The sequence below is a fragment of the Octopus sinensis genome, linkage group LG4 (genome assembly GCF_006345805.1).
Source record: "Octopus sinensis linkage group LG4, ASM634580v1, whole genome shotgun sequence".
NCBI classification, from domain to species: domain Eukaryota; kingdom Metazoa; phylum Mollusca; class Cephalopoda; order Octopoda; family Octopodidae; genus Octopus; species Octopus sinensis.
The window spans coordinates 127,319,569-127,347,243 of NC_043000.1; the positions used below are offsets into that span (position 1 = coordinate 127,319,569).

Consider the following 27,675-nt stretch of genomic DNA (forward strand, 5'->3'; position numbering starts at 1 on the left):
TTTTGTGAGTTTTGTTTACTGTTTACTCTGTTGATCTCATCTCTCAAGCTTACCATTGAGACACAACACCTCGTTAACCCTTGGGCAAGGGAGACATATACACATAACATCAGGGCACATCCACACATCAGGGGTCCAAACTCAAACTGGCACTCCGTCAATTAGGACAACAAGGGTTTCAGTTGATATGATCAATGGAACAGTCTGCTCGTGAAATTAACATGCAAATGGTTGAGTACTCCACAGTCACCCATACCCTTAATGTAGTTCTCAGGGGGATTAAGCATGACATGGAATGTGACAAGACTGGTCCTTTAAATTACAGGTGCAACTCATTTTTGCCAGCTGAGTGGACTGGAGCAATGTGAAATTGTTGTACTGACGCCCCCCCCCCCGACGATGAAGTAGGCTAGCCCAATACGTAGATATAGAGGGAGAAGTCTAGACGTGAAGGAGTTGAGTAGAGGTCAACCGAACGTGCGATATAACAGAAATAAAGGGTCTTGCTCGAGGATACAATGCATTGCGGGGAATTGAACTCATGACCTTATGTTTATGAGCTGAATACTCTAACCACCAGGCCACACCCTTTCACCTTAGGGGTCCAATGTGACATGTATGTAGGGGCTGACCCTCATCTGAGCCCTTCATGCCTAAGCCACAGAACCATCTTCTGCTATTTAACCCATAACAGGGGTCTTTGAAAGGTACTAACTCTCAGCACCAGAGTTAGACTGAAAGCAGCGGTGAGTAAAAGTAATTCTATCCATTCTTCCCAAGACACTTGAACTCTTGATCTGAAGCCTTGCAACTGAAAGGAGTTCTATCAATTTCTTTTGCTAAACAGCTAAGTTACAGTGACATGAACACACTTACACTGATTGTCAAGCAAGTGGTGGGGGATAAACAGACACACACACACACACACACACATATACATATAAGATGGGCTTCTTTCAGTTTCATCTACCAAATCCACTCACAAGGTTTTTGTCAACTAGAGTACCACCTGACTGGTTCCCATACCAGTGGCATGGAAAAAGCCCCATGTGAACATGGTCGATGCTAGTACCAGCTGACTGGTCCCCATGCTGGTGGTACATAAAAAGTATCCACTACACTCTCAAAATGGTTGGTGTTAGGAAGGGCATCCAACTGTAGAAACCTTGCCAGATCAGATTGGAGCCTGGTGCAGCCTCCTGGCTTGCCAGTCCTCAGTCAAACCATCCAACCCATGCCAGCATGGAAAGTGGACATTAAATGATGATGATGGAACATGTGGCAGAAGACACTTGCCCAAGGTGCCACGCAGTAGGATTGAACTTGGAACTATGTGGTTGGGAAGCAAACTTCTGACCACACAGCCATGCCTGCGCCTTCCTGAGACCAGGTAACATTTTATCATGTTAAAAATGGAAAAATATCTTGGATAAATGCACCATGTCTTTAGACAAACTAATATGGAAATAGTTAGAAAACTTTTCATCACAGGTCCACTACAACAGAAATGACTTGGTTAAACAGCAACAACATCAACAACTTCAACAACAACAAAATAGCATTTTCTGTCTAGTCTTTAATGAAGACAACATTCAATCAATGTCCTTTTGTTTAGAAAAAAAATGCGAATTACTTTGATAAATTCAAGATGTTCCTCCTTCTTTGGTAAATCAGGTTTTAATGAGGAGCCGTCCTTCAGTTTATTCTCTGCTTTTTTCATCCAGTTAGATAGAATTTCATAACTTTGATCATATTCCTTCAGTTGTTTCTTGGAATTTTCTAGAGTAATTCTATCAAACAAAGCAATTAGAAATAGTTTAGAGAGGAATTTTACAAACAATGAAATAAAAAAAAATATTTTATACAATATGTACTCGAGTGAGAGAGAGAAAATGTGTATGTATATGAGAGTATAAATGGGAAAATACACACACACATGAAAATGTCACAACTTGTAAATGAATGAGAAAAAGAGTACTCAATATATGTTATACAGTACATGTAAGTATTTATTTGAAATTAAATTTTTTTTTTACCACAACTCAATTTTTATGCCACATTTGCATGTAAAAATGGAAGGATATAAACACACACACACACATCAACATGCATATAATGATGACGGCATATATTATACATGAGGGTGGGCTGAAAAGTTCATAAGCTGACTATGAAGGAGTGATGCTAGAGCTGTGAAATCTTGCATGCATTAATTTCATACTCTTCTTATTCCAGCATGAATGTATAAATGTGCATGCACATGCACACATACACACACACACACACCATTGGCCTCCTCCCTCATCATCATTTCAATGTCCACTTCTTCATGCAGAATTCATTGAGAGAGTCTCTTTAAGGCCAAGTACCATTCCTGTCATCAACCCTCACCTGTTCCATGACAACTGAAATTGTTCATGTACAATTAGTGCATGATGTCAAGACAAGGAAACACAAACACACACTTCCATGCACACATACTTTCGTATACAACACACATACACAAACAAACACAGATACACATATATACAAATATATATGAATATTGATATCATTTGAAATTTATAATTCATCATGACTTACTTGATCTCCTCCATCTGCTTAATAGATGTGTTCCACAATTGGTTAGCATTATCTCGTTGTTGTTTCAACTTAATTTGTTTCCCATCTGGTAATATAGCTGATAACTGTTCTGCCTTTTTCAACACTAACTGCCGATCTGTTTCTTCTTTTGGCACATTAGAAAGAAGATCCTGTGATTTAAAATGTAAAACAATAATAAAAATTTTGTTGTATTTCAAGAGGTTCATTATACCAATAATAAAAACACATACTGATTTTGTTTCACTTCCTTATTATCATCATCATTATTGTTATCATCATAATAATAGATGCATGGTCTAGTGATTAGATTGTTGCACTTGCAATCATGAGATCATGCTTTCAATTCCTAGACTAGTCAGTGTATTGTGTTCTTGAGCAAAACACCTCATTTCATGCTGCTCTGCAAACATTTTGACACCTGACGCATGGTACACCCGCCATCAAATCAATGTCTGGGCAACAGGAATAATTGTTGTCTTGGTCGTCCACAGTCTCCTCAACTCTATGGCTAAATCCTGATATTTCTTGGCTTTTTTTCAATTTCTTTGGTATTGACTCTGCTATCATAAGGAATTGCGAAATCGATGTTTATTTTATCCTTCTTGCTTCTATAGCATGGTCAGTTTAATTACTATTTCACATAAAGGCAGCGAGCTGGCAGAATCATTAGCATGCTGGATCAAATACTTAGCGGTATTTCATCTGTTAATAATGATGATAATTTCAAATTGTGGCACAAGGCCAGCAATTTGGGGGAGGGGGTAAGTCGACTGCATCGATCCCAATACTCAACTGGTACTTATATTATCAAACCTAAGGATGAAAGGTAATGCTATCCTCGGCAGAATTTGATCTCAGAACGTGAAGACGAGCAAAAGGCCACAAAGCATTTTGTCCAGCATGCTAATGCTTTTGCCAGCTTGTTACATAATTTAGAAATAATGATGAATATAATAATAATAATAATAATAATAATAATAATAATAATAATAATAATAATAATAACAATAACAATAATAACAACAACAACAACAATAATAATAATAATTATAATAATGAATGTCCTGATACAGTAACAGGCCGTTGCTTTTCATCTTAACAGATTGGAAATGTTAAAATGTACATGTTTTGTCTTGGTGCAAAAGATGAGCTACAGCAAATATTCTGCTCAATACCACAGATTTGCTTGTTAGTTGCTAGACCTTAACCAGGCAAGCATGTCTCTTAGAGGCTGATAATATGTGCATCTCTGATCATGAACAGGAGTAGTGGGGGAGCATTATAGCCATGTGTTGAGAAAAATTCTTTGCGGCTTGAATAATTCACTGCTGGAAACATGGGTGTTTCATTCATCATCCTTAAACAAACCTTATTCAGGGACCTTTTGAGTAGGATGGGCTACTCAACCAGAAAAACATTCTAAGTGGTCATGTACTGTTTATCTTGATATGAGATCACCATGTTATGCACATATGGTTGTGATGCATGTGCCTGGTGTATCTTTATCGGATGGGTAGTCATGATGGGTATATTGGGCCTCATATATTTGTACTTGTGTCACTTTGATGGCATGCATTGCTCTCTCACTCAATAATAATAGTAATAATAATAATAATTATTATTATAATAGTAATGATAATAATAATAATAATAATAATAATAATAATAATAATAATAATAATAATAATGATGTTCTTACATTCACAGCCTTCAGCCTAATCTCAATAGCTTGTTGATCTCCACCAACTTCACTACACCAAGAGAGTTTTTCTGTCAGTGGTTCAGCCTTCTCAGAGAGTTTGTGGTGGTGTTCTTTGCAGTTTTGTTCAAGGCACTCAAACAGCATGTTTTCTGTTTTCGCAAACCGATTCGACAAAGAATCAATCTTTTGGCAATGAATTTGGACGTCTTTGAACAGGTTGGAAGCTTCAGCTGACTGGAAGGTTTTTTGTAAGTTATCTGCTTCATTTAACAATAACTTGCTGTTTGTTTCGTGTAAAGTTAGTTCTTGTTTCATATCCTGATAAAAGAGAAAAAAGAAAATAAAAATAAAAAAAAGACTAATAAACTGTTATTGAAAGAATTGGCTGGCTACTACTAAATGGTAAAAATTGGATAGATATTAAATGATGAACAACTGGATGATAGGATGATTGCTATATAATAGGGTACCGCATCAATCTATAAAACACTCAACAATATCATATAATTATCACGCTGCTAAGAATTTCAAACACATTCTATAACAGTGACACACTATACAGCTGTACTTAATTATAGGGTTACCATTACTTTCAACATGCAAACCAGAACAATGGTAAAAAATATTTCCTTAGCAAGCAATAAAAATGAATCTCATCATTGTCCTTAGAATTAGGGGACACCATCATCCCCTACTCTGCCACTACTCTAATATATTGTTCTGTATTTCTTGCATTTCATTTCAAAGGAAACACATTTATTGTTGTGCTGCCATAGATCCATCTCTCTCTCTCTCCCCATCTCTTTTTCAATCTATCTATTATTTGTCTATCTACCATCTATCAATCTGTAGTATCTATCTATCTCTAGCCATCTACCTATCAACCTATTTGTTTCTGTCTGTCTGCCTGCTTGCTTGCCTGCCTACCTACCTACCTACCTAGCTACCTATCTATCTATTTTATATATATATATCTATCTATCATCTATCCATCTCTCTGTCTGTCTATCTACCTATATTTCTATCTATCTACCTTTCTTTCTATATATCAACTATTATCTTTCCCATTATTTTGTGGTTCTCATGGTTAACAGGCACATATGTCCAGCATATATTCTTTTATTTTATTTATTTATTATTTTTTTTTGCTTATTTCAGTTATTGGTCTGCAGCCATGCTGGGAACAGCTTTGCACAATTTGGTCACACAAATCAAACCTGGTACTTGTATTTTTAAAGTTTTGTACATATTTTATCATTCTCTTTTTGCCAAACACTAGTCATCAAGCACTGTTGGCATGCAAAGATTTGCACACACATACACATACACACATGCACACAGAATAAGCATGGAGAATGATATATATATATATATATATATATACACACATACGCGCATATATATATATATACACACATACGTGCATATATATATATATATATATATATATATATATATATATAGATAGATAGATAGATAGATAGATATATTATATACATATATGCATATACACACACATGTGCTAATAGATGCTTGTGTGGCTTTGTGGTTAGGAAGGTTGCTTCCCAGATATGTGGCCTTGGGTTCCATCCCACCTCACAGCACCGTGAGCAAGTGTCTTTTCCTATAGTTCCAGGCTCACTAAGTGGATTTGGTAGACAGAAACTGAAAGAAGCCCATAGTATATCTATATATGTAAGTGTCTGTGTGTGTATATGTATTATATAGTGGTTGTACATGAACATCACCTTCATATAAATAACATTATTTATATGAATGTTGAACTGGAAATGAGAAACATTCATATAAATACTGTTGTACATTTCCAGTCTTCCATAAGCCATGAGGAAATATTGCCTTGAGTGGAAACAGGTGAGGGTTGGTGATAGAAAGAGCAGCCAGTTGTAGAAAATTTGCCATGAAAAATTCCATCTGGCCCTTACAAGCATGGGAAAGTGGACATTAAATGCTGCTACTGATTATGGTACTGATAATCACATGCACATACACACACGATAGGATTCCACACAGTTTCCATCTACCAAAGATGTGTTTTATTATAAATATCTTTCATTGATGCATATTGGTAAAGAACACTATGGCCTTAGGTTGATTAATGCCTTGTAAGTGAAACTATGGTTGACAGAAACTGTGTGTGTGGATGTCCATCAGAGGCACCATTCCTGCCCTTGGAGGGTAGTAGACTTAATTCCTAGCCTAGCTAAATAAACACCATTACCTGGTGTATAGATGTCTTTAGCAGAGTACAGTTAGCTGCAAGAATTTGGGCTAACATTCCAGTCCAAAGGCAACCACCTCCCTTCATCCTACCACTCACAGTAGCACTGAAAATGGTCATAATTTCTGCCCTTCCTACTAAATTATAAAAAGATTCCTTAAATTTAAATTTTTGTCTAATATCCAAAACAGTAATTAGATCATTCATCATACTTTAAAATTTCTTATGAAAGTTTTATTTGCTTTAATGTTTCATGTGAATATATATCCTGCAGCTATGTTCTGATAACTTCCAATCATTATTGTTCTTTATTTATTTTCCTAAGCACATTGTGATAATTTTTTTTTTGCTTTTTATCTTTATATTTTGCTTCTTTTGATAAAGATTTTCCATTTATGAGAAAAGAAGAAAATATTTTGGAAAGAAAAGATGAATTGATTATTCCAAGTTGCATCTTGGAAATATTCATCTTTGAAAAAATCTAATTTAAAATTAATAAGTGAACAATTCTGTGGCAATTTTCTAAAAAGGTTTGCCTACAAACGGTAGCTACAAAATTATCATGAAACAATGTCTTTGATTAAAAATAGAGCCATTTAAATATGCATTATCAATGGAAATATATAGCTTTTCAGTTGGAAAAAATACAAAGAAACATTGTAAAGACAAATTAAGAAGTTTTACCTATCATGCAGTCATCGAAGATCTTATACAAAGTAACATTCACAATAAAATTACTTATCAAATAAAATTTTTTGAATTTTCTTAAAATAAAAACAAAATATTTGGAAGGCAGACCTTTAATTTCATTATCTGGTCGGCAATATCTTCTTCAATTTTAGAAACATCATTGAATTTCAAAAGTGAATTCTTAGTTGAAGTTAACCATTTTGTTTCATCTTCAAGACTGGCCGACAAGTTCTTGTGTTGTGATGAGAAATCTCCTATGATCATTTCCAGCTGCCGTGCAAGACTTTCAGCATGTTCGAAATGTTGTTTGATCTCACTCTGAGAATGATTCAAACTTGATATCACAATATTGCCATTTAGTTCTTGCAAGTCTTTGATTTTTTGCTGTACTTCAACAAATATTTTGGTAAAATAAGGAACTTCTTCCTAGAGGAGTCAAAGAAATGAAAACAATGATAATAGTGAATGGTAAGTGAAGGGAAAAAAGAAAAAGTAACAATTAATAGAAGAAATAGTTAAAAAAATTAAGAAGTGAAAAACATGTGATGAAGAACAGATGTTTTTTCAAAGATTTCTATAAGAAGAGGATTATATGGTAACAGAAGGGTTGTGCCATGTATATAGAGTAACATATGAACAAAGTGAAAAATCTGAGACAATTATTCAAGAAAAGAAAAAAACAAAAAAGGCCCACAAATACAGACCTTATATGATAGAAGTCTTGTTTCCACAGTAACTGTGTCTTCAAAATTATTCAAGTTATCTTCAAATTTTTTAATAAGAGGCACAATCCAATTTTTGATTTCCTCTATTCCTGTGAGTAATTGCTCCCAGCAGACGAGCTGAGCTTCACAGTTTTCCTTCTGAAGTATGATGGTCTGTTTTAAAACAACAAAAAAAAAATGAAATTAATGAAAGAGATGCGTGGATATTCACACAATGGTATGTTTTCCAATAAATACAGAAATAGTACATCTAATATTTTACTTGGTTCTCTTTGTTTTTAATCCAATCTTCTGTACCACTTCTCATATATGCCCCTTCCTTGAGGGTGCATCCTCACACAATTTCATCACCATCTTTTCTAACTGGAGTTACTATGTATCTCCTCATAAGCAAGGACCTTGTTTCTATCCCTCAATCATATTTTAATGTCCTAACACTTGGTACAAAGCCACTTTCCTCAAATACTCTAAATAAGAACTGACTTGGATTGTAACAAATTGTCCAAACTATGCCAACATGGAAAGTAGACAATAATGGATAAGGATGACTATTGCAATCAATATTAGCTGTGCAGAAGAAGGAAAGTAAATGTAACAATTAGCTTACATCATTAGTTGTTTCCCATGAGTGGTTGATTGTTTTAATTTCTTTTTCAATCTGAGACAAATCCAATTTAGGAACTTTCTGTAACTCTTCCAGTAACTGGGTACCTTTGCTGTTGTAATAATCCAGCTGTGTCTGGGTAGCATGTAACTCAAATTCTGCAGCCTGGAGAAGAAAGCAAAAGTTTGTTGCTCAATAGATTAAATATAAACTTTTTTTCATTTGCTTTTACATAAAGGCAATTAGTATAAACTTTATGACGGGTCAAATAGATCATGACACATATTCAAGATAAGGTTTTCAGTTTTAGCCCATGGTTTGTTGACTAAATCAGTATCTATCTAAATAAGACTGAATATCAACTACTTGAAACATTTTTTTTACTTATTTATGCGCCCTTTTCAAGCCTAGCCAGGCTCATGGGTTCCTCCAAGCTGGACGGGACACCAGTCCATCGCAGCATTACTCAAGAAACAAGAAGAAAGAGTGAGAGAAAGATGGGCCAAAAGAGTACAACAGGGGTCACGACCACCCCCTGTCGGAGCCTTGTGGAGCTTTAGGTGTTTTTGCGCAATAAGCACACACAACGCCTGGTCTGGGAATTGAAACCGTGATCCTCCAACCGCAAGTCCGTTGCCCTAACCACTGGGCCATTGTGCCTCCATGACTTGAAACATCGCAAATATAAAAATTTAACCTTTTTCCTACCAACCCAACTGAGACTGTCTTTGGTTTCATGATATAAAACAGATCTCAGTTAAAACCATCCATCAAAATTCCATGTTAATTCATGTTCTGAACACCAGCTTGATAATGACAGAATTATTTTACTAAATTCTTTGTTATTATCAAAATTAACTAAAACAAAACCAGTGTATTTCAATAGAAATATATTAATGAAAGGAACACTAACGATCATGCTGTCATTATCTGCTTTAGGTGATCATGCAATCAAAAGCAGGTACAGATCCCTCTCAGCCTTTTAACCCTTTCATTACCGTATTTACTTTTGAGATGCTCTGTGTTTCTTCCAATTAATTTTAAATATAACAAAGAATTTAGTAAAATGACTTAGTTATTATTAATCTAGTGTTAGGAACATAAATTGTGACTAAGGTTTGGTGGAAGATTTTAATTCAAAACTTATGAAAATAAGACATTTGTACTACAGAGCAAGAGGCGGTTTCAGCCATGTTGGTTTCGAAAGGATTAATCCTTGACCTGGCAGGATATCCAGGATGTTAAGAGCAGGAGAGAGAGGTTTGCACTAGCACATAGCTGATACTTATTTACAGATGTGTACAGTAGTAGTAGTAGTAGTAGTAGTAGTAAGACCCCCTAGATATTATCATCACAAGTCTTAGGGCTCATAGGGTAATTTTTACGCCACATGTAAGTGACCGAGAACACAATATTCCCCCTGGATGGGATGCTAGTCTCTTCGTAGGGTTGCTCATTTACAGTAGATGGGAGCAAAGGGAAATTAAGTGTTTTGCTCAAGAACGCAACACACTGTCTTGTCCAGAAACCAAAACCATGGGTGATCATGAGTGCAACACCCTGACCACTAGCCTATATGTCTTCAGTAGATTAGAAAAAAGTGAAAGAAAGTACTTTACTCAAAGGTACACACTGTCCCAATCTAAGAATTGAACTCATGACCTAATGGTCATGAGCCCAGCACAGTAACCACATGGATACACATATTTTTTCTACACTAGGCGCAAGGCCTGAAATTTTTGGGGAGGGTGCCAGTTGATTAGATCGAGCCTGAAAAGATGAAAGGTAAAGTTGACCTTGGTGGAATTTGAACTCAGAATGTAAAGACAGACAAAATACTGCTAGCCATTTTGCCCAGCGTGCTAACGTTTCTACCAGCTCACCACCTTTGAACACACATATTCACACTAAATGTAATATTATATAATCAACAAATATATATAAATATATTTTTAATATAAAACCTGGCCTATGTCTGGAAGGCACAGTCAAGGACTCAGAGTCTGCATGTGGCCTCTGATATTCTAGATTCTAATTTTGTGTGTTTCTTAAATGGCTTATAAACACCTTCCATGCTGCAATTGTTATATAAATATAATTTTAATATAAAACCTAGCCTATGTCTAGAAGGCACAGTTAAGGACTCAGAGTCTTCATGTGGCCTCTGATATTCTAGCTTCTAATTCCTTGATATAGACTCCCTCAAGAGTCCAAATAAAACTTTTGGTTGATCAATAATGACTTAAACAAATTTTTATGTCCGCAAATACTTACCTTGCGTTGTTCAAGAGCATTTTTCACATTATCAGAGTTTGTGAAAGAAACCTTTTCTGCAACTAAATGTTGTTCAGTTTCCAGAATATTCTGCACAACACTCAATGCATCTAAATATTGTTTCCACAAAACAGAAAGGCTGTTATAGTAATTGTGCTTTTCATGCAACAGGGCCTGCAGGGTTTCCCAGAATTCATGCAGTTGTTCTAACAAGCCATGTACTTCAGCAGATTTGTTGTTGTCATTTTGCACAATGAGTCGACCAAGTTCTCGGATTTCTTCATACTTTGGGTTGAATTTGTAGACAGCATTCTTGGTTTCCTGTAAATGAATTTAGAAAATGGTCAAAGAAGAGTCAACTTTAATCTCTTAAATATCTCTTGAATATAATCAGTGATTATAGGGATTTATATTGACAACAGTATGCATCTCTCTCTCTCAGACACACGCACACTCATACGTATGCACACACATATACATACACACAAGTGTAAAGAATATGATTAGAAGCTGGTTTTTTTCTTTTATGTATTCATGTATAACACCGAAATACTATCACTTGACGAACATTTAATAGAATATAGTGTGTGTGTGTGTGTATCCACACAAATTTATTCCACAGCCTTAAAGACCCACACACATCATGTATAACAAATACACAGGTGTGCAGATATAAATGTATACACACTATACCACATATCCACATAAATATATGCACAAACGCACACTCAAATGCATTATCTCACATAAACATATACACAAAAGCACAGACAGATGCATATATCCATATATGCATATATATATATATATATATATATATATCATCATCATCATCATCATCATCATTTAACGTCCGCTTTCCATGCTAGCATGGGTTGGACGGTTCAACTGGGGTCTGGGGAGCCCGAAAGCTGCACCAGTCCAGTCAGATCTGGCAGTGTTTCTACAGCTGGATGCCCTTCCTAACGCCAACCACTCCGAGAGTGTAGTGGGTGATTTTATGTGCCACCGACACAGGTGCCAGACGAGATATATATATATAAACATACACACATACACACACACATATATATATATATATATATATATATGTATGTTTATATATATATATATATAAATTGGCCTGCTCGCTTAGCCAGCGGGGTGGCGTCATTTGAAGGCTAAAACAATGTGAAGCACATGGTGACCAGTGATGTGCAACAACACCTGATAGCCTGGTTGGTCACGGTCATCACGGTGATATATATATATAAATACCCACACACACATACACACAGAATGTCCTTCTCTTGTTTACACAATTTACAGGCATTCTCTATCTATAATAGCAAAAGCATAAAGGAAAAAATGCTTTACAGTATTTCCTCTCCTCCAATCCTTCCCATCATCATCATCATCGTCTTCTTCATCCATCTGTTTTCTATGTTGGCATGAGTTGAAAGGAGTTGGCAAGGGCAGCACTGTGCCAGGCTCTGTTACCGGCTTTGGCATGGTTCCTATGGCTAGGTGCCCTTCCTAATGCCAACCACTTCACAGAGCATGCTGGGTACATTTTACATGGTGCCAGCACCAGTGCTTCTGAGCTAGGATCCCTCCAAGGTTGACTTTATACTTCACCTTTACAATGTTGATAAAATAAATACCAATCAAGCACTGGGGTCAATGTAATCAACTGGTTGATTGATCAAATAGTCAATCAATTAGTACATTGCTTAAATGGTTAACCAATTGACTAACAACAACAACAACAATAATAATAAAGAAGTGAAACAGAAACTAGTGTGCATGTTTATTACTGGCATAATGATCCATCCAATATAGACCAACATCTCTACTTTAGAAAGCATCACATGGACACCCATTCAAATAAGTTTCCTTTCAGAATTCACTAGTCCAGATACCAATAGAGCCAATCCTTTTCCCACACCAATATGGCAAACACTGATGTAGAATGATGACAATGACAATGGTGGTGGTGACAGCAGTGATGATGATAATGATGGTGATTAAACAAAGGTAGTAAAAGAAAATTGCTGTATTTATTTCTGCATAAGTCCTACGATTTTATACTTGATTTCAATTGAAAAAGAAAAAAACTGGGATGCAACTTATACATGGAGCAAAGCTAAAAGTAAGAAGGGAAAAAGTTTTGTAACAAGACTTAACTCTAAATTTGGGGTATAACATATACATGATGGCCCTAAAAACCCTGCTAGTGCCTGGCATGCAGAGCTTTCAACTGGCAGCACCTGTATCTGCAAATTATTTGCAAATAATATATCATATTTACTTGTGTATAAGGTGTAATATTTTATACTTGATTTTAAGCGAAAAAAGTAGGGTACAACTTATACATGGGTAGAAATAGCAATTTACAAGTTTACCTCGATATTATTGATCATATCAGTAACTCCACTTAATGAAGAATTTTCCACAGAAAGGGAATTCACTTCTGTCTCAAATGACTCCAGGTTTTCAATTAAATTGTTCCTCTTATTATTAAAATCTTGCCACTGTTTGTTCATTTCTCCAAGCTTTTCCTCTTTCCTGCTGACGGTCATATGTATGTCTTTACAAAGTGTCTGGATGTTCTGTAATTCTGAAGGAAAATGAAGTGATCTTTGTGTTGCTCTGTCTTTTATGGTGAGGCATGATATTTTCATCAAAGAATCTAAATCCTTTATGGAATTATTCCAATCTTTCAGTTCATCAGCAATAGATTGGATTGATTCCATTATTCCAACGATCTCAGGTTCTTTGATATTGGATGAAGACAATTGTTGTTGAAGTTGTTTCAGTTTGATCTGATACTGTTTACTAGTTTCAGCATACATCAGCCAGTTTTGGCATGCTTCTTCACGGCTTGTAGAGAGTTCTTTTACTCTTTGGTAAATATCAGAGAGTCGATCATATCGTTCTTTAAGGACTGCTGCTTCATCTTCTGAGCAATTATTTATGTAGTATTGGAAATCTGAAGAAAGTTTCTTGTAATTGGAACTATTCTCATGCCATTCTGACAGCATTGTCTAAAAATAAATAAAATAAAATCATAAATAAAAATGATATTAAAAAAAAAAGCAGTAAGAAATATTTAAAACAATACATAACTGACAAGGTTTTTGTTTCATGAGAGAGAAATGATCATTTCTGTCCATAACCAATGAGACTGGTTAAATAATTAAAAAATAGAGAAATTAATGATCTCAGTGTAGCTGATGTTAATTTAAAAATTGACATATATCAAATTCAATGTCTAGTGGTAGGATGACAAGCTCGTGATCATAAGGTTATGGGTTCCGTGTACAGACAGGATGCCGAATGCACTTTTGCCGAAGGACAAGAAGCTAACACCAAGAAGCTGAATGGACACAATGCCAAACAGACAATGCTGAACAGACATAAAGCCAAATGGACAGAATAAAATTTTTAAAAAACCTTCCAACCTAAATAGTTTAATGACCAATTCACCAATTTGTCACTTAAGATTTAATGAGATTAAATGATTAAATTTTAATTTTCATATATCTTTTCAGCTTCTTATCCGTTCAGCTTTATGTCTGCTCGGCATTGTGTCCATTCAGCTTCTTGGTTTCAACTTCTTATCCTTCAGCACCGTCTGTCCATGTACCATGGGTTCAATTCCTGGACTGAATCATGTACTGTGCCCTTGAGTAAAGCACTTCATTGTACTTGATGTCCATATTTCCATATTTGTAAGGATCAAAGAACTCATTAAGGCAGATTTTCTATGGACACCCAGCCATAGAAAATCTTTCCTATTGCCCAACCCTCACCTGCCTCCAAGCAAGGTTTCCTATGACCAGACATGTTTTCATAAAAGATTAGAATCAAAGGACACTGCTTGTATAATGGTAATGTTTGTTTATAACAATAGTGTGATGTCAAGACAAGGTGACAGAAGCATACATACACCCATGCACACACTCACGTACACACACACATAGACTCACAAACATACACACATATGCATATATATATATATGTACAGGGTTGGCCAACAGTCACCGGACAGTAAATCAAAACTATTTTATTCCAAGATTTATTTTTGTTTAACAACTGAGTGAATTTAATGAAAGCATCTAAATATGAAACATCATGAAAATTGTTCAAACTGAAGTCCTTCTTCGGCAACACATTTTTCCATTCAAGTCAATACAGAAATACAGATAGTATTTATGGAATTTTGATTTACAGCTGGGTGACTTTTGGTCAACCCTGTATATATACATACAATGAGCTTCTTTCACTTTTCATCTATCAAATCTACCGAGAGGGCTTTGGTTGGACCAGGGCCATAGTAGAAGACACTTACCCAAGGTGCCATGTAATAAGACCAAACCCAAGACCACATGATTGGAAAATCAACTTCTTATCTGCATAACCAACAGAAAGGTTAATTTCAAGGATATTTTAAATAAACTAGTTGAAGGAACTCTGGGGGCCCCTCTCCCAACCTTCCAAGCTTATGAGATGATGACCTAACCAGAACAAGAAGAAAATTCCTTATTTACCTTAAACTCTTGCTGAACATTTGGAATATCATCAGAATAAATTTCTGACGTTCGTGCAAGGTTTTGGTCACACAGATATAGCCAATGTTCCATATGAGCCAAATTTGCATCAAATTCCTCAGATGATTTCAGAGCTAAAGTAATTGTTTTCTGGCGGTCTTCTGAGAGTATTTTGATATTATCCCAAGCATCTAAAATCTGTTTCTCACACTCCTGAAGTCGTGGAATGCCAGCAGGAACTGTATGTACTTTAACTTTGGTGAACTGACTTTTAAGTGGTTCTATATTGTTATCTTGATTGTGTATGTCTTCCTTCAAGGCCTAAAACAGAAACAATAATTAAAAGAGTTTTAAAGAAATGTCAGAATTTTAAGACAACATTTTCCCCATAATTTCCATATGCATTTCTAAAGGAGAGATATCATTTCAAACAATAAAAATATACATGCTTTATGTTTTTTAATATTATTTTCTTCATTTGAGTTTGTTGTTGATACAGAAATCATATTTACCAATCAAAAATGAGTTAATTACACATATCAATAGCACTTATTATCCTAATGAAGAGTGTGAAAGTCTAGAAATACCATGATGTTGAATTAGTAAAGTTTATTTTTCCAAACAAAAGATACATAAAAATTATAAAATACAAATAAAAAAGTAAAACTAGAAAATAGCTACATTTTGATACATGCATACACTTATATAGATATACATACATACAGTAAACATGTGCATCAATGATCTTTCTCTCAAAGAATGCTACAAATAAATACCCAGGCATTGAATAAATATGGAGTAATTATAGTGGCAAGCTGGTAGAATCATTAGCATGCTTGGCAAAACACTTAAAGGTATTTCATCCATTCTTTTGTTCCAAGCTCAAATTCCACTGAGGTCGACTTTGTCATTCATCCTTTCAGGGTCGATAAATTAAGTATTAGTTGAATACTGAGGTCATATAATCATCTAGCCCCTTCCCTCGAACTTGCTGGCTTTGCGCCAAAATTTGAAACCAATAAATATAGAGTCTTACAAAAATATTACACGAGACTAAGAAAAATATGTCAGTTGGAACACTTTTCTTACAAGACAATATGCCATAATACATTCACAGTATCAGTGTTGATACAAACATTCAGGACACTTGACTGGGCTTTATGGAGGAAATTCACTCCATAGACATTAAAACCCACATGAGCCTGACATTGTCTGGAAGCTTCCACAGAAATAATAATATTGACAGGCTTTACCAAAGAAGAAATGAAGGAGTAAGAAACTTGAGATCAGTGCAAACAGTTTTCGAATGTTATATAGTCTCTCTCAGATAGCACCAGCTAAGCAACAGCAGCAAAAATGAATATATAAACCTAGTACTGAAAAGTGAAGAGAAAAAACATGCTATATCTTGACATTAAGCCCTTCAAAAATCATTTTCTTCCTGATGACTTCCATACAACCCTAAAACTGTAGGGCTAACATACCTCAAAAAAGACCTGAATGAGAATCACTCAGCATACCATAAAAAGATTATGTATGGGTATATTTCCTGAACACTTGATGACAATAATATTGACATGAAGTGCAGCCTTTCTTGGACTCACAATCACAACATTATGTCACAGCTTGAAGACTATGCATTTGCAATCCAAGAGCAGGAGATTGCTTCAAAATACCTAATCAACAAAACAGACAGTGAAGCTCGTTGAAGCTCCAAAATGCAACCAAAAATGTTGATCATGTCAAATTTCTGTGGAAGACATCACACATGTGACCAGCAGCTGCCCAAAAATGCTACCAAAGAGCTACCTCCTGGTGAGACATGACGTTGTTGCTAAAACAATATACAATGCCATCCGAAGAATGAAATGAGAAAATCTACAGTTCAACTTGAAAATTAATGCAAGGAAAAATTCAATAGTTTTCCAATATTTTTGGAACATTTTTCAACAAAGCCAATAATTTCAACAGTAATTGTAGCATTTATTCCTTGTTAGCCTAATAGTTTCTCCTCTTGTGTAATTTTTCAATGTGTATTTTATATTAGGGTATATATTTAGAACTGCTATGAATTAATTTTAAGGTTAAAATCCTTAGAAAGCAAGGTGGACTTGACAACTGAAGAATCTTAATTCTAAGCTACATAAGGCCCAAACAACTTTAATGTAGTCAGATTCCTTTATATTAGATATTCCTTCATATTTCTGTTAGAATATCCAGAATTAATCATACTACAGTACAAATTTGATTAATTCAATATTCTTTTATACCATTTACAAGGTCTTTCTTTGACCCATTTCTATATCTATATCTTAAAGATACCTCAAACCACTTCTTTATTCAGATCATATGCCACTCCCCACAATTTGCATTACATTGCTTTGATGCCTTTGTTATTCAGGTATATTTCCAAATCATGAATTATTTATGAATAAAATTCTTTCTTTCCTTAACACATTTGCATTTTTAGATATATCATTTATCATTCAAACGATTCTATTGTAAATTAGAGCCAAGAGTGTTTTTAATGATTCCTCTATAAAAGAATTCATCCTTGACTTGCAGTTCTAACTCAAAGATGAGAAATAAATGATAGAATGACACAAACAACAATCAACTTACCTTACTTAATGCTAACTCATGGTTAAGAATCTGTAAATCAGTTGTGTTTATTACAGGTGTAACATACAGCTTAGATTCATATTTATGGATGATAGTCTGGAACTTTTCTATATTATTTGCTAATGTGACAAAGGCTAATTGTCTTTCTTCTATCTCACTAGTTTGTCTCTCGGTGGCACTCTGTATTTCATTTAGCTGTTGTTGAAGTTGGTCAATTTGTTGGATAACTTCTGGTTGGTTAGTTACTCGTAGACCTTCAGTACACAGTGTCTCAAACATGATAGAATGTTTTTCATATTCTTGAATAAAAATCTAAGACAAAATAAAGGCAAATTAAAAAAATGTTACATAAAAGCCTTATTTTTTTTTTCATTTGTAGCAATAAAAGAAGAACCAAGCAAGCAATCATTCAGGAAGAAATTTGTCCAAGAACCACCCAGTTCATTTCCATCATCAATTCATCAGATACCTTTGAATTATTCATTCTGTAAACAATTCCATTTTCTTCTTCCCCAACCATTGTATATTCTTATACATTTATTTATTGATTCCTTCATCACTAATTCAATAAGTAAAATGAAGTGTATGCTTCACAAATGAGGACATAATAAGACCAAAATATGTCTGGAGCTGTCTGTTGTACTTATCAAAATAATGAATATAATATTAGTAATTAATTAATTCTACATTTGCTTCATTGAATCATTATTTCTAATTAACTCCGTTTATTAACTATGTTAACACTAACTTCATTATTCATATAGAATGTTTAGGCTTCAATCAGTGAGTTTCAATTAAATTCACTTTATTCACAAATGTAGTTCAAAAAAGAATCATACAAAATGATGCATTGTGGATGCCTGAAAGTGGCATTAAATACAAAGGTAGTAACAAAAAAAAAAAAAAAGAAGCTTTTTGAATATTAAAAAAAGTATTAAACATGCAATATTCGGATGTGAGATTGTGAAGATAGTGAAGTTGCCAATGATTTGTTCCTACACCAAACATCATCATCATCATCATGACTTGTTTTGATGACTACTTTTCCATGTCTGCATGGCTCAGATGGAATTTGCTGAGTCAGATTTTCTACAGCCGGATGCCCTTACCACTGCCAGCTCTCACCCTTTTCCAAGCAAGTTAGACAGGTCTTTCATAGAAGACTGGAAATGAATGATAGTAACATGTATGAAGGTGATGCCTGTGCACAACCATTATGCAATATCAAAAGAAGGACATGGGGACACTCACAAATGCACACACACAGAGGATGAGGTAATTCAGTCATACGATTAATATCATTTATTACTAATCATAATGTCCATGGTTCTGGGTTCAGTCCCACTGCATGACACCTTAGGCAAGTGTTTTCTACTAAAGCTCTGAGTCACCCAAAGACTTGTGAGTGGATTTGGTAGACAGAAACTGAAAGAAGACCATCATATGTGTGTGTCTGTTTGTGTCTCCTTGTCTTGACATCACATGATAGTTGTAAACGAGAGTTACCAACATATAAGCAGTGTCATTCATTTCCAATCTTTTGTGAAAACATGTCTAGTCATGGAGAAATATTAAGTTTGCATGGAAACAGGTGAGAGTTGGCAAGAGAAAGGGCCTCCGAATGAAGAATTCTTTCTGACCCATGCAACAAATTCTGTTCGACTCATGCAGGCAATAAAAGAAGTGGACATTAAAATGGCAATGAACACAATGATGATGATGATAATGACGACGATGATGGTGATGGTGGTGGTTATGATGATGATGATGATGACAATAAATAGTAATTTGTTGAGACATACTGTATTAAAAGCCTTTGCAAAACTCTTGGTAAACGACTGAAGTATCTTCCATCCATGTTCGCAAAGGAATTTTATTAAAATTTCATTAATTATAGTTTCCATACATGCTATACATGTCAAGTTAATAGGCCAATAATTTTCTATCTTAGATATTAAAAAAAAATTTATGTATTGGAATAACTAGAAAGTAAGGGCAATAGTTGTTATTACTGAACAGATTCAGGCAGTATTTCTAAGATTAAGAAGTGGCCAACTATAGCATTGTTGGCAACCTTTAAAAACTGTGCAAGAGATAATCAACTTTCCAGCTGTTTGGTACAATATAATAACAGTGGTCAGTACACTGCGATATTAAATTGACTCTAATAAAATCTGACAAACAATGGCTGATCTAATAATTCAAAGATACCATCCATATGAAAAGTAATAGCTAAGTTAGTGTTAATATATTTAATATATGGGCAATGTTAAGAACTTGACTAAAAAGAATTATACAGTGAAGGTAAAAATATGTTAATCTACGACTAATATCATTTTCATTTTTCTAGTAAGAGTAGGAAATAATTCCAGCCATGTTTTTATCTTATTCTGACCTCATCAGTAAAGTAAAACATGTCTGGATTTGCCTAAGTAGTGATGAATGAATCACTAAGTAAATATACAAGGTTTTATATTTGGTTTGCAAGATTCTTGATGAGAACTTGTGTGTTGAAACATACTTTGTTGTATCTTAGGAAGGACATTACGCCAATTATAAACATACACACACTGGTTCTTGTCAGCATCATTTAACATCTGTTTTCCATGTTAGTATGGATTGAATGATTTTACAGGAACTGGCCAGCCAGTGGGTTGCACCGAGTTCTAATTGTCTGTTTTGGCATGGTCTGCATGGTAGGATATCCTTCCTAATGTCAACCACTTTACAGAGTGTGCTAGGTGCATTTACCAAGGGCAAAATTCAATGTGTTTTGATTGAAAATGAATCAAATATGGATGAAATTCCTGATTAGAAAATCCATATCGATCTCTCAATGATACGTATTTATAACCAGGCAGATGGGGACATTGAGAGATAAAAATGCTGTATGGTGCTGATGTTGTATGGAAGGCCAACACTGAAACAATCGAAGAAGCAGTGACTATCTTCGCTTTAATAACATTCATAATATTCATCTTCATCATCATCATTTAACATCCATTTTCCATGCTAGCATGGGTTGGACGGTTTGACCGGAGTCTGGGAAGCCAGGAGGCTGCACCAGGCTCCAGTCTGATCTGGCAGTGTTTCTACAGCTGGATGCCCTTCCTAATGCCAACCACTCCGTGAGTGTAGTGGGTGCTTTTTATGTGCCAGGGGAGGTTGGCAACAACCACGATTGGTTGGTGCTTTTTACGTGCCACCGGCATGGAAGCCAGTTAAGGCGGCACTGGCATCATCCACATTCGGATGGCGCTTTTTACGTGCCACCGGCACAGGTATCACAACTACAATTTCCATCTGATTTTTATTTTGATGTTGATGTACTTGACTCAATAGGTCTCCTCAAGTACAGCAGGTTGCCCTATGATCCAAAGTAAGTACAGTAGGCTGTCCTGTGATCCAAGGTACTATGGATGGGCTGGGGCTGGTTTTGTGAAGCTGATGCAGGAAACAGCCATGAACTCATTTGTTGGGTCTTCGCAGTCACAGCCTATTCTTTCTGTTTATCTCTACCTGTCCATTTCAGATACACATAAACAAGTGTATCCTATTATATACCATAATAATTGTTTTCATATATAAGCTATGGGCATCCAGCTGTAGAAACCATGCCAAGGTAGACAACACAGCCTGATGCTGTTCTCTGGCTTACTAGCTCCTGTCAAACTGTCCAAACCATGCCAACATGGGAAATAGACACGTGGTGGTGGTGGTGGTGGTGATGATGATGATGATGCATTTTAAACATTAGAGATATCAATATATATAAATACCTGATGATCTTTATATAATTGTGTAGAATCATCAAGTGAGGAACATTTTGGCACTTCTTGGGAGCAATACTTCTGTGCTGATTCTACCCATGGTGATAATTGCTCTAGTAACAGACTGTATTTCTTCCAATGAGAAACACTACCAGTATATGATGACTTATAGTCATCAGCCTTATTTACAAGTTGTTGCCATTGTCGACGGATTGTTACCAATTTAGACTTTAAAGCAGCTGTCTCCCTGGAACGGAAGTTTTGGACAAGACCTTTTGCATCTTCTTCTAAGTTGTCCAGTGTAACATGGTTATTTTTCACCTCGGTGCAGATTGTCTATAAATTAAATAAATAAATTAAATAGATTAATAAATAAATATCAAATCAATAACTGTTGGTAAATTAAATAAATAAATCAACATTAAATGAATAACTGTCAGTATATGAAATAAATAAATAAATAAATGAATGGATGAATATTAAATAATAATGGACAAAGTCAAGACTATTGAAAAGGTTGCAAGACGCAATGAAAATTTTAGGAAAATAAAAATAAGAAATAAGTGGTAATTTTACCGGTGAGCGTGTTACATTACAAGGCACAAAAAGAAAATGACTCTCCCCAGACACAACAGAAATTGCAAACAAATTTCTTCAAAATTGAAGAGTCAAATGAAAGACAACAAAATGAATGATGAAGGAAAATAATTGGAAAAACTTTATACATTATGTCTGATATCAAATGGGATAAGTTGCCAGCAAGCTATTGACCCTTTCGTTATCATATTTCTTTTGAGATGCTCTGTATTTCTTTCAATTAATTTTAAATATAACAAAATATTTAGTAAAATAATTTAGTTATCATTAAGAGAGTGTTAGGAACATAAATTGTGACTGAGGTTTGGTTGAAGATTTTAATTCAGAACTTATAAAAACAAGACATTTGTATTACAGAGCCAGAGGCAGTTTCAGCTGGGTTGGTATCATTGTCATGATTATCATCATCCAGCGTTTTAAATCTGGGTTTTGTCCTTGTTAATTGGGGTTGCCAGATCTACCTCAATGCCATAGCAATCATCCTCACACCATCTCGCCATCTTGCCCAGTTTTGGACATCCTCCTTTTTCACCCCCCCCCCATCTCCTCCTCCAACTATCCCCTCAACCTTTTCCTCAGTCTTCCTCACTTTCACGCTCCATTTACTTCAAACACAATCACCTTCCTCAAAACATGCCCTTCATCCCTCCTCAACACATGCCCATACCACCTCACTCTATTTGCTCTTGCCAACCATTCCACCAATTCCTCCAACCCCAGCACTCCCATCAAATCCTCAGTCCTCTTCTTATCAAACAGCTTCATCCCACACATTTCTCTCACCGTTGCTCTCTCAGTCCTTCTCAAAATTACCATCTCTCTCTCTCCCTCAGACACCATGTTTCATTCCCATACAGCATTGCAGCTCTATCGAAAGGGTTAAAAACCTCTTTAGAATGTAAAGTCATATCTAGTGAAGGCTCATGGCTAAGTGCTTAGGGTAGTCAAGTCAAGATCATAAGGTTGAATTTGATACCTGGTGGCATTTTGTGCCCTTGAGCAAGACATTTTATTTCACATTGCTTCAGTCTATTCACCTGGCAGAAATGTGTAGTACCAAAGGTGGCGAGCTGGCAGAAACGTTAACATGCCGGGCGAAATGCTTAGCGGTATTTCATCTGCTGTTACGTTCTGAGTTCAAATTCCGCCAAGGTCAACTTTCCTTTCATCTTTTCGGGGTTGATAAATTAAGTACCAGTTACACACTGGGGTCGATGTAATCGACTTAATCCCTTTGTCTGTCCTTGTTTTCCCCTCTATGTTTAGCCCCTTGTGGGCAATAAAGAAATAAGAAATATGTAGTACTTGTAATTCAAAGGGCCAGCCTTGTCACATCCTGTGTCACGCTGAATTTCCCTGAGCACTATGTTATGGGTAAGCATGTCTGTGGAGTGTTCAGCCACTTATTCATTAATATCATGGGCAGCTGTTCCATGACTGGACCAACCAGAACCCTTGTCATCACAACTGACAGAATGCTAGTTATATTCATATCTACACAACATAATTCGAATGAGTCAGTCTCCAGTCTTACAAAAAGGGAAGAAGTCAATGGAAGCCTGGTTTAAATGCTTGCAACAGAATGGATTCATCCACTAAAAGTAACCACAGTGCCAAGCAATGATGCTAACCAGGTGATGGGTTAGGTCTACTACCCATGAATACTGCTAGCTACATTGAAACCTAGCATTTTAATTAGAACTTCCAAAAGCTGATCCATGAACCAGTTCAGACCATGAGCTGAGAAGTTCTGAGTTATTCAGGTGAGTTCAGTAATATTACTTATAGATACAGGTGCAGGTATGGCTGTGTGGTAAGAAGATTGCTTCCCAACATGAGTTCACGATCAGCTCCACTGTGTGGCACCTTGGGCAGGTGTCTTCTACTATAGTCCTAGCTTGACCAAAGCCTTGTGAGTGAATTTGGTAGGCAGAAATTGAAAGTCCATCATGCATGCATGCATGCATGTGTGCGTTACCATTTTCTTGCCTTGACTTTGCATGATAGTTGCAAAATGAATGTTACTGTCATGCAAATGGTATCCTTCTTTCCAATCTTCAGAGAAAGAATATCTGGTCATGGGGATATATTACCTTACTTGGAAACAGATGAAGTTTGTTAAAACAAGAAGGGCATCGTGCAATAGAAAAACTGATTCAAAAAATTCTGTCTGACCCACACAAGCCTGGAGAAGTGAACATTAAAGTGACACCGCCGACGACATTAACAGCATGTAGGTGTTCTGCATATCACCATGTGTCTGCATGTATGATTGTACCAAGATTCCTAAGAATTTAATTTCAGAGTGTCACTAAATTGTACAGCAAATCTATTAATATACATAGCTCTGATGTATTTAGAAAGACATTTTCTGACAAGCAGGTTGAAATGTTTTTAATCAAGTGTTTTCTAAAGATGACAGCCATGTATTGCTGTCCTTCAGTCCTTTCATTCACCCATCCTTTATCTCTCTATCTCTTTCACACACACATTATTCCTTCCCTCGTCACATAATTTTATACACAGAAAGATGGTTGAAGAAATGGTCTGACAAACAAAAATGTCTAGCCACAACTTTGGAGGTTACTTGAGTGCGATACCGAACACTGTGAAAGTATTTACAGAATCAGTCACTTAAATGACGTTTGACTTCACCCACAGAGAAAATCAAAATGGCAGTGAATGTGTAATCAAAACGATCAGAGGCACTGAACTAAGTTTTGGAATCAATTATGAGTCTGCTGGCAGACATAAAGAGAGAAGAGTAACATAGCAGATGGGAACCTCTAAAGGTGCTGGGTTGTATAACAGGAGGGAAAGGAGTTTTTAAATAAGAGATTAATGGAGATTTTTGTACCGTTTGAAAGAGATGAGAGGAGGATTAGGAACAATCATGCTTGAATGGTGCTTTTTACGTGCCACTGGCACAGAAACGTTGTAGAAAAGAGAATACTGTCTTTGGGATGGTGTATGTGTGTTTAGGGCAAATGTACAGAGGCTTTGTTAGTGACCTGGGATCACTGGAATGCAAAGTTGACTCAGGGTACAGAGTAACCCCATGTTGGGAAGAAATGGTGCATTTCATTAGATTTGGAAAAGAAGAAAAAAAATCAATAAAATCTGTGTTTTAACTACAAAGTTATCAGAATCAACGAAATTGCAAGAATGGTATGGCAGTTGTAGTGCGAGCAGGGTGAGAAGAAAAGTAGGGTGTTCGTGTGTGTGTGTGTGTGAGGAATAGAGATAGAAATGTGTTTTCAATAGTGACAGAGATATCCAGGAGGGTAACAGTAGCATTGGAGATGATGGCCATAAATTTCAGACATAGGCAATTAATTGGTTTCTAATTCTGACACAAGGCCAACAATTTTGGATGGGGTGGGTCTAAGTTGGTTACATTGACCCCAGTGTTCAATTGGTAATTATTTTATCAACCCTGAAAGGATGAAAGGGAATGTTGCGCTCAGAATAATAATCCTTTCTGTTATAAGCATCAGGCCTGAAATTTCATGGGAGGGGAGTAGTCGATTACATTGACCCCAGTGCTTGAATAGAACTTGTTTTATCAACCCTGTAAGGATGAAAGGCAAAGTCAACCCTAGTAGAATTTGGACTCAGAACATAACGACAGAAGAAGCTAAGCATGTTGCCCAGTATGCTAGCAATTCTGTCAGCTTACTGCCTTAAACATAGGCAATTAGTTGATTCCCTAAGGAATGCAGTAGCACCACTATAACAGTTCCCTTTTACCGAACTGCTAAGTTATGGGGACATAAACACACCAGCATCGGTTGTCAGGTGATGTTGGAGGGACAAACACAGACACACAAACATATACACACACACACACATATATATGACGGGCTTCTTTCAGTTTCCATCTACCAAATCCACTCAAAGCTTTAGTCGGCCAAGGTTATAGTAGAAGTCACTTGCCCAGTGGGACTGAATCTGGAACCATGTGGTTGGCAAGCAAGCTACTTACCACACAGCCACTCCTATGCTTACATTATATTATATTATATTATATTTCACTGATTTTTTTCTATAGTAGAGTATTAACCAGTAATAGTTACAATATAGTTTTATTTTCTTTGAAACTGTTTCTTTATTTGTTGTTATTGTTTAATTTTAGGTCAGACCTGATCAAACAGACTTATGTTCAAAGTTATGCCACCCATGAATATCACATTTCTTTATCTTTCAAACATAGTGTATAAAGGGACACATTATCCAAAATGTCCTTCCTTCCTTTTTAAATATGGTATGGGATAATTTGATGTGGATCTGGCAGCTCTTTCTAACAGGTCAAACAATTGCACTGACACTCCTTTGGTGACCAATTTCTTTAATATTTTGTAAGTTGTTTAATATTTGATATTTTGTAAGTAGTAGTAGTAGTAGTAGTAGTAGTAGTAGTAGTAGTAGTAGTAGTAGCAGCAGCAGTAGCAGCAGTAGTAGTAGTAGTAGTAGTAGCAGTAGTAGTAGTAGTAGTAGTAGTAGTAGTAGCAGCAGCAGTAGTAACATTGTATCACCATATATTCAGGATATTAATAACACAATTCTATGATATTTACACCTTATTTCACATTTTCTGTACAACTGACATATATATTCTTTTACAAGCAGACCTATAATCAAAGATATTCCAACTGGCCATCCCTTTTATTTTTTTTTCCAGACATAATGTATTTTGGACAACATTATCCAGTCTGTTCCTTCTACGATGGTAGGATGTCATTTGAGGTGGAGTGAGTTACTATCTCTAGCTGATCAGCTAATCACATGCTTCACTCTCTCCCTCCCTCCATCTCTTATTGATTCGTTTCTGTAATAGTAGAGATTGGAAACACTTCCCAACTGGGTGAACAAATAAGCATTTTACTGTGATACATAAATGATGCCAACTATTTTTACTTAGTTCAAAGCAGGAGGAGTCTTGGTTAAAGAAACACATTACAAAATCTTTGGTATGGTTCCTATTGTTGCAATGCACATAGTAACCTCACATGTTTTGTGTGTGCTAAAGATTCAGAGATAACAGTTTCTACGAGAATGAACATAGCTTCCTTTTGTAAGGTTATTTTTCTGTATTGATATAATCCTTATAAGGATGTATGTTCTCCCTAAATTAATAATTTTCAACACTTTCTATGTGAATGAGATTCCTATTTTGTGGAGATTTTTAAAGAAAATGTCTATTACATTTGGCATTTCTTCAATGAAGGATACTCCAACATTGGTGTAGACTGACAGGCATACAGATAGTAAAACATAGGCCATTAAACATATGTAGATACGGAAAGCAGACAGTTG

At 35.7% G+C, this 27,675-nt stretch overlaps 1 protein-coding gene across 9 annotated transcripts in view; it reads right to left on the reverse strand.

Moving 5' to 3' along the window:
- Positions 1-27,675, reverse strand: part of LOC115210341 (nesprin-1) — an 870,646-nt gene that overhangs the window by 541,324 nt on the left and 301,647 nt on the right. For all 9 annotated transcript variants that reach the window (XM_036502466.1, XM_036502469.1, XM_036502465.1 and 6 more), the window contains 11 exons: positions 21,772-22,098; positions 17,993-18,304; positions 15,371-15,691; positions 13,223-13,864; positions 10,839-11,159; positions 8,568-8,729; positions 7,940-8,113; positions 7,344-7,661; positions 4,304-4,624; positions 2,584-2,753; positions 1,634-1,790 (listed from right to left, as the gene is read on the reverse strand). In XM_036502466.1, the coding sequence (XP_036358359.1) occupies positions 1,634-1,790; positions 2,584-2,753; positions 4,304-4,624; positions 7,344-7,661; positions 7,940-8,113; positions 8,568-8,729; positions 10,839-11,159; positions 13,223-13,864; positions 15,371-15,691; positions 17,993-18,304; positions 21,772-22,098 (3,225 nt within the window). The remainder of the gene's footprint in view (positions 1-1,633; positions 1,791-2,583; positions 2,754-4,303; positions 4,625-7,343; positions 7,662-7,939; positions 8,114-8,567; positions 8,730-10,838; positions 11,160-13,222; positions 13,865-15,370; positions 15,692-17,992; positions 18,305-21,771; positions 22,099-27,675) is intronic.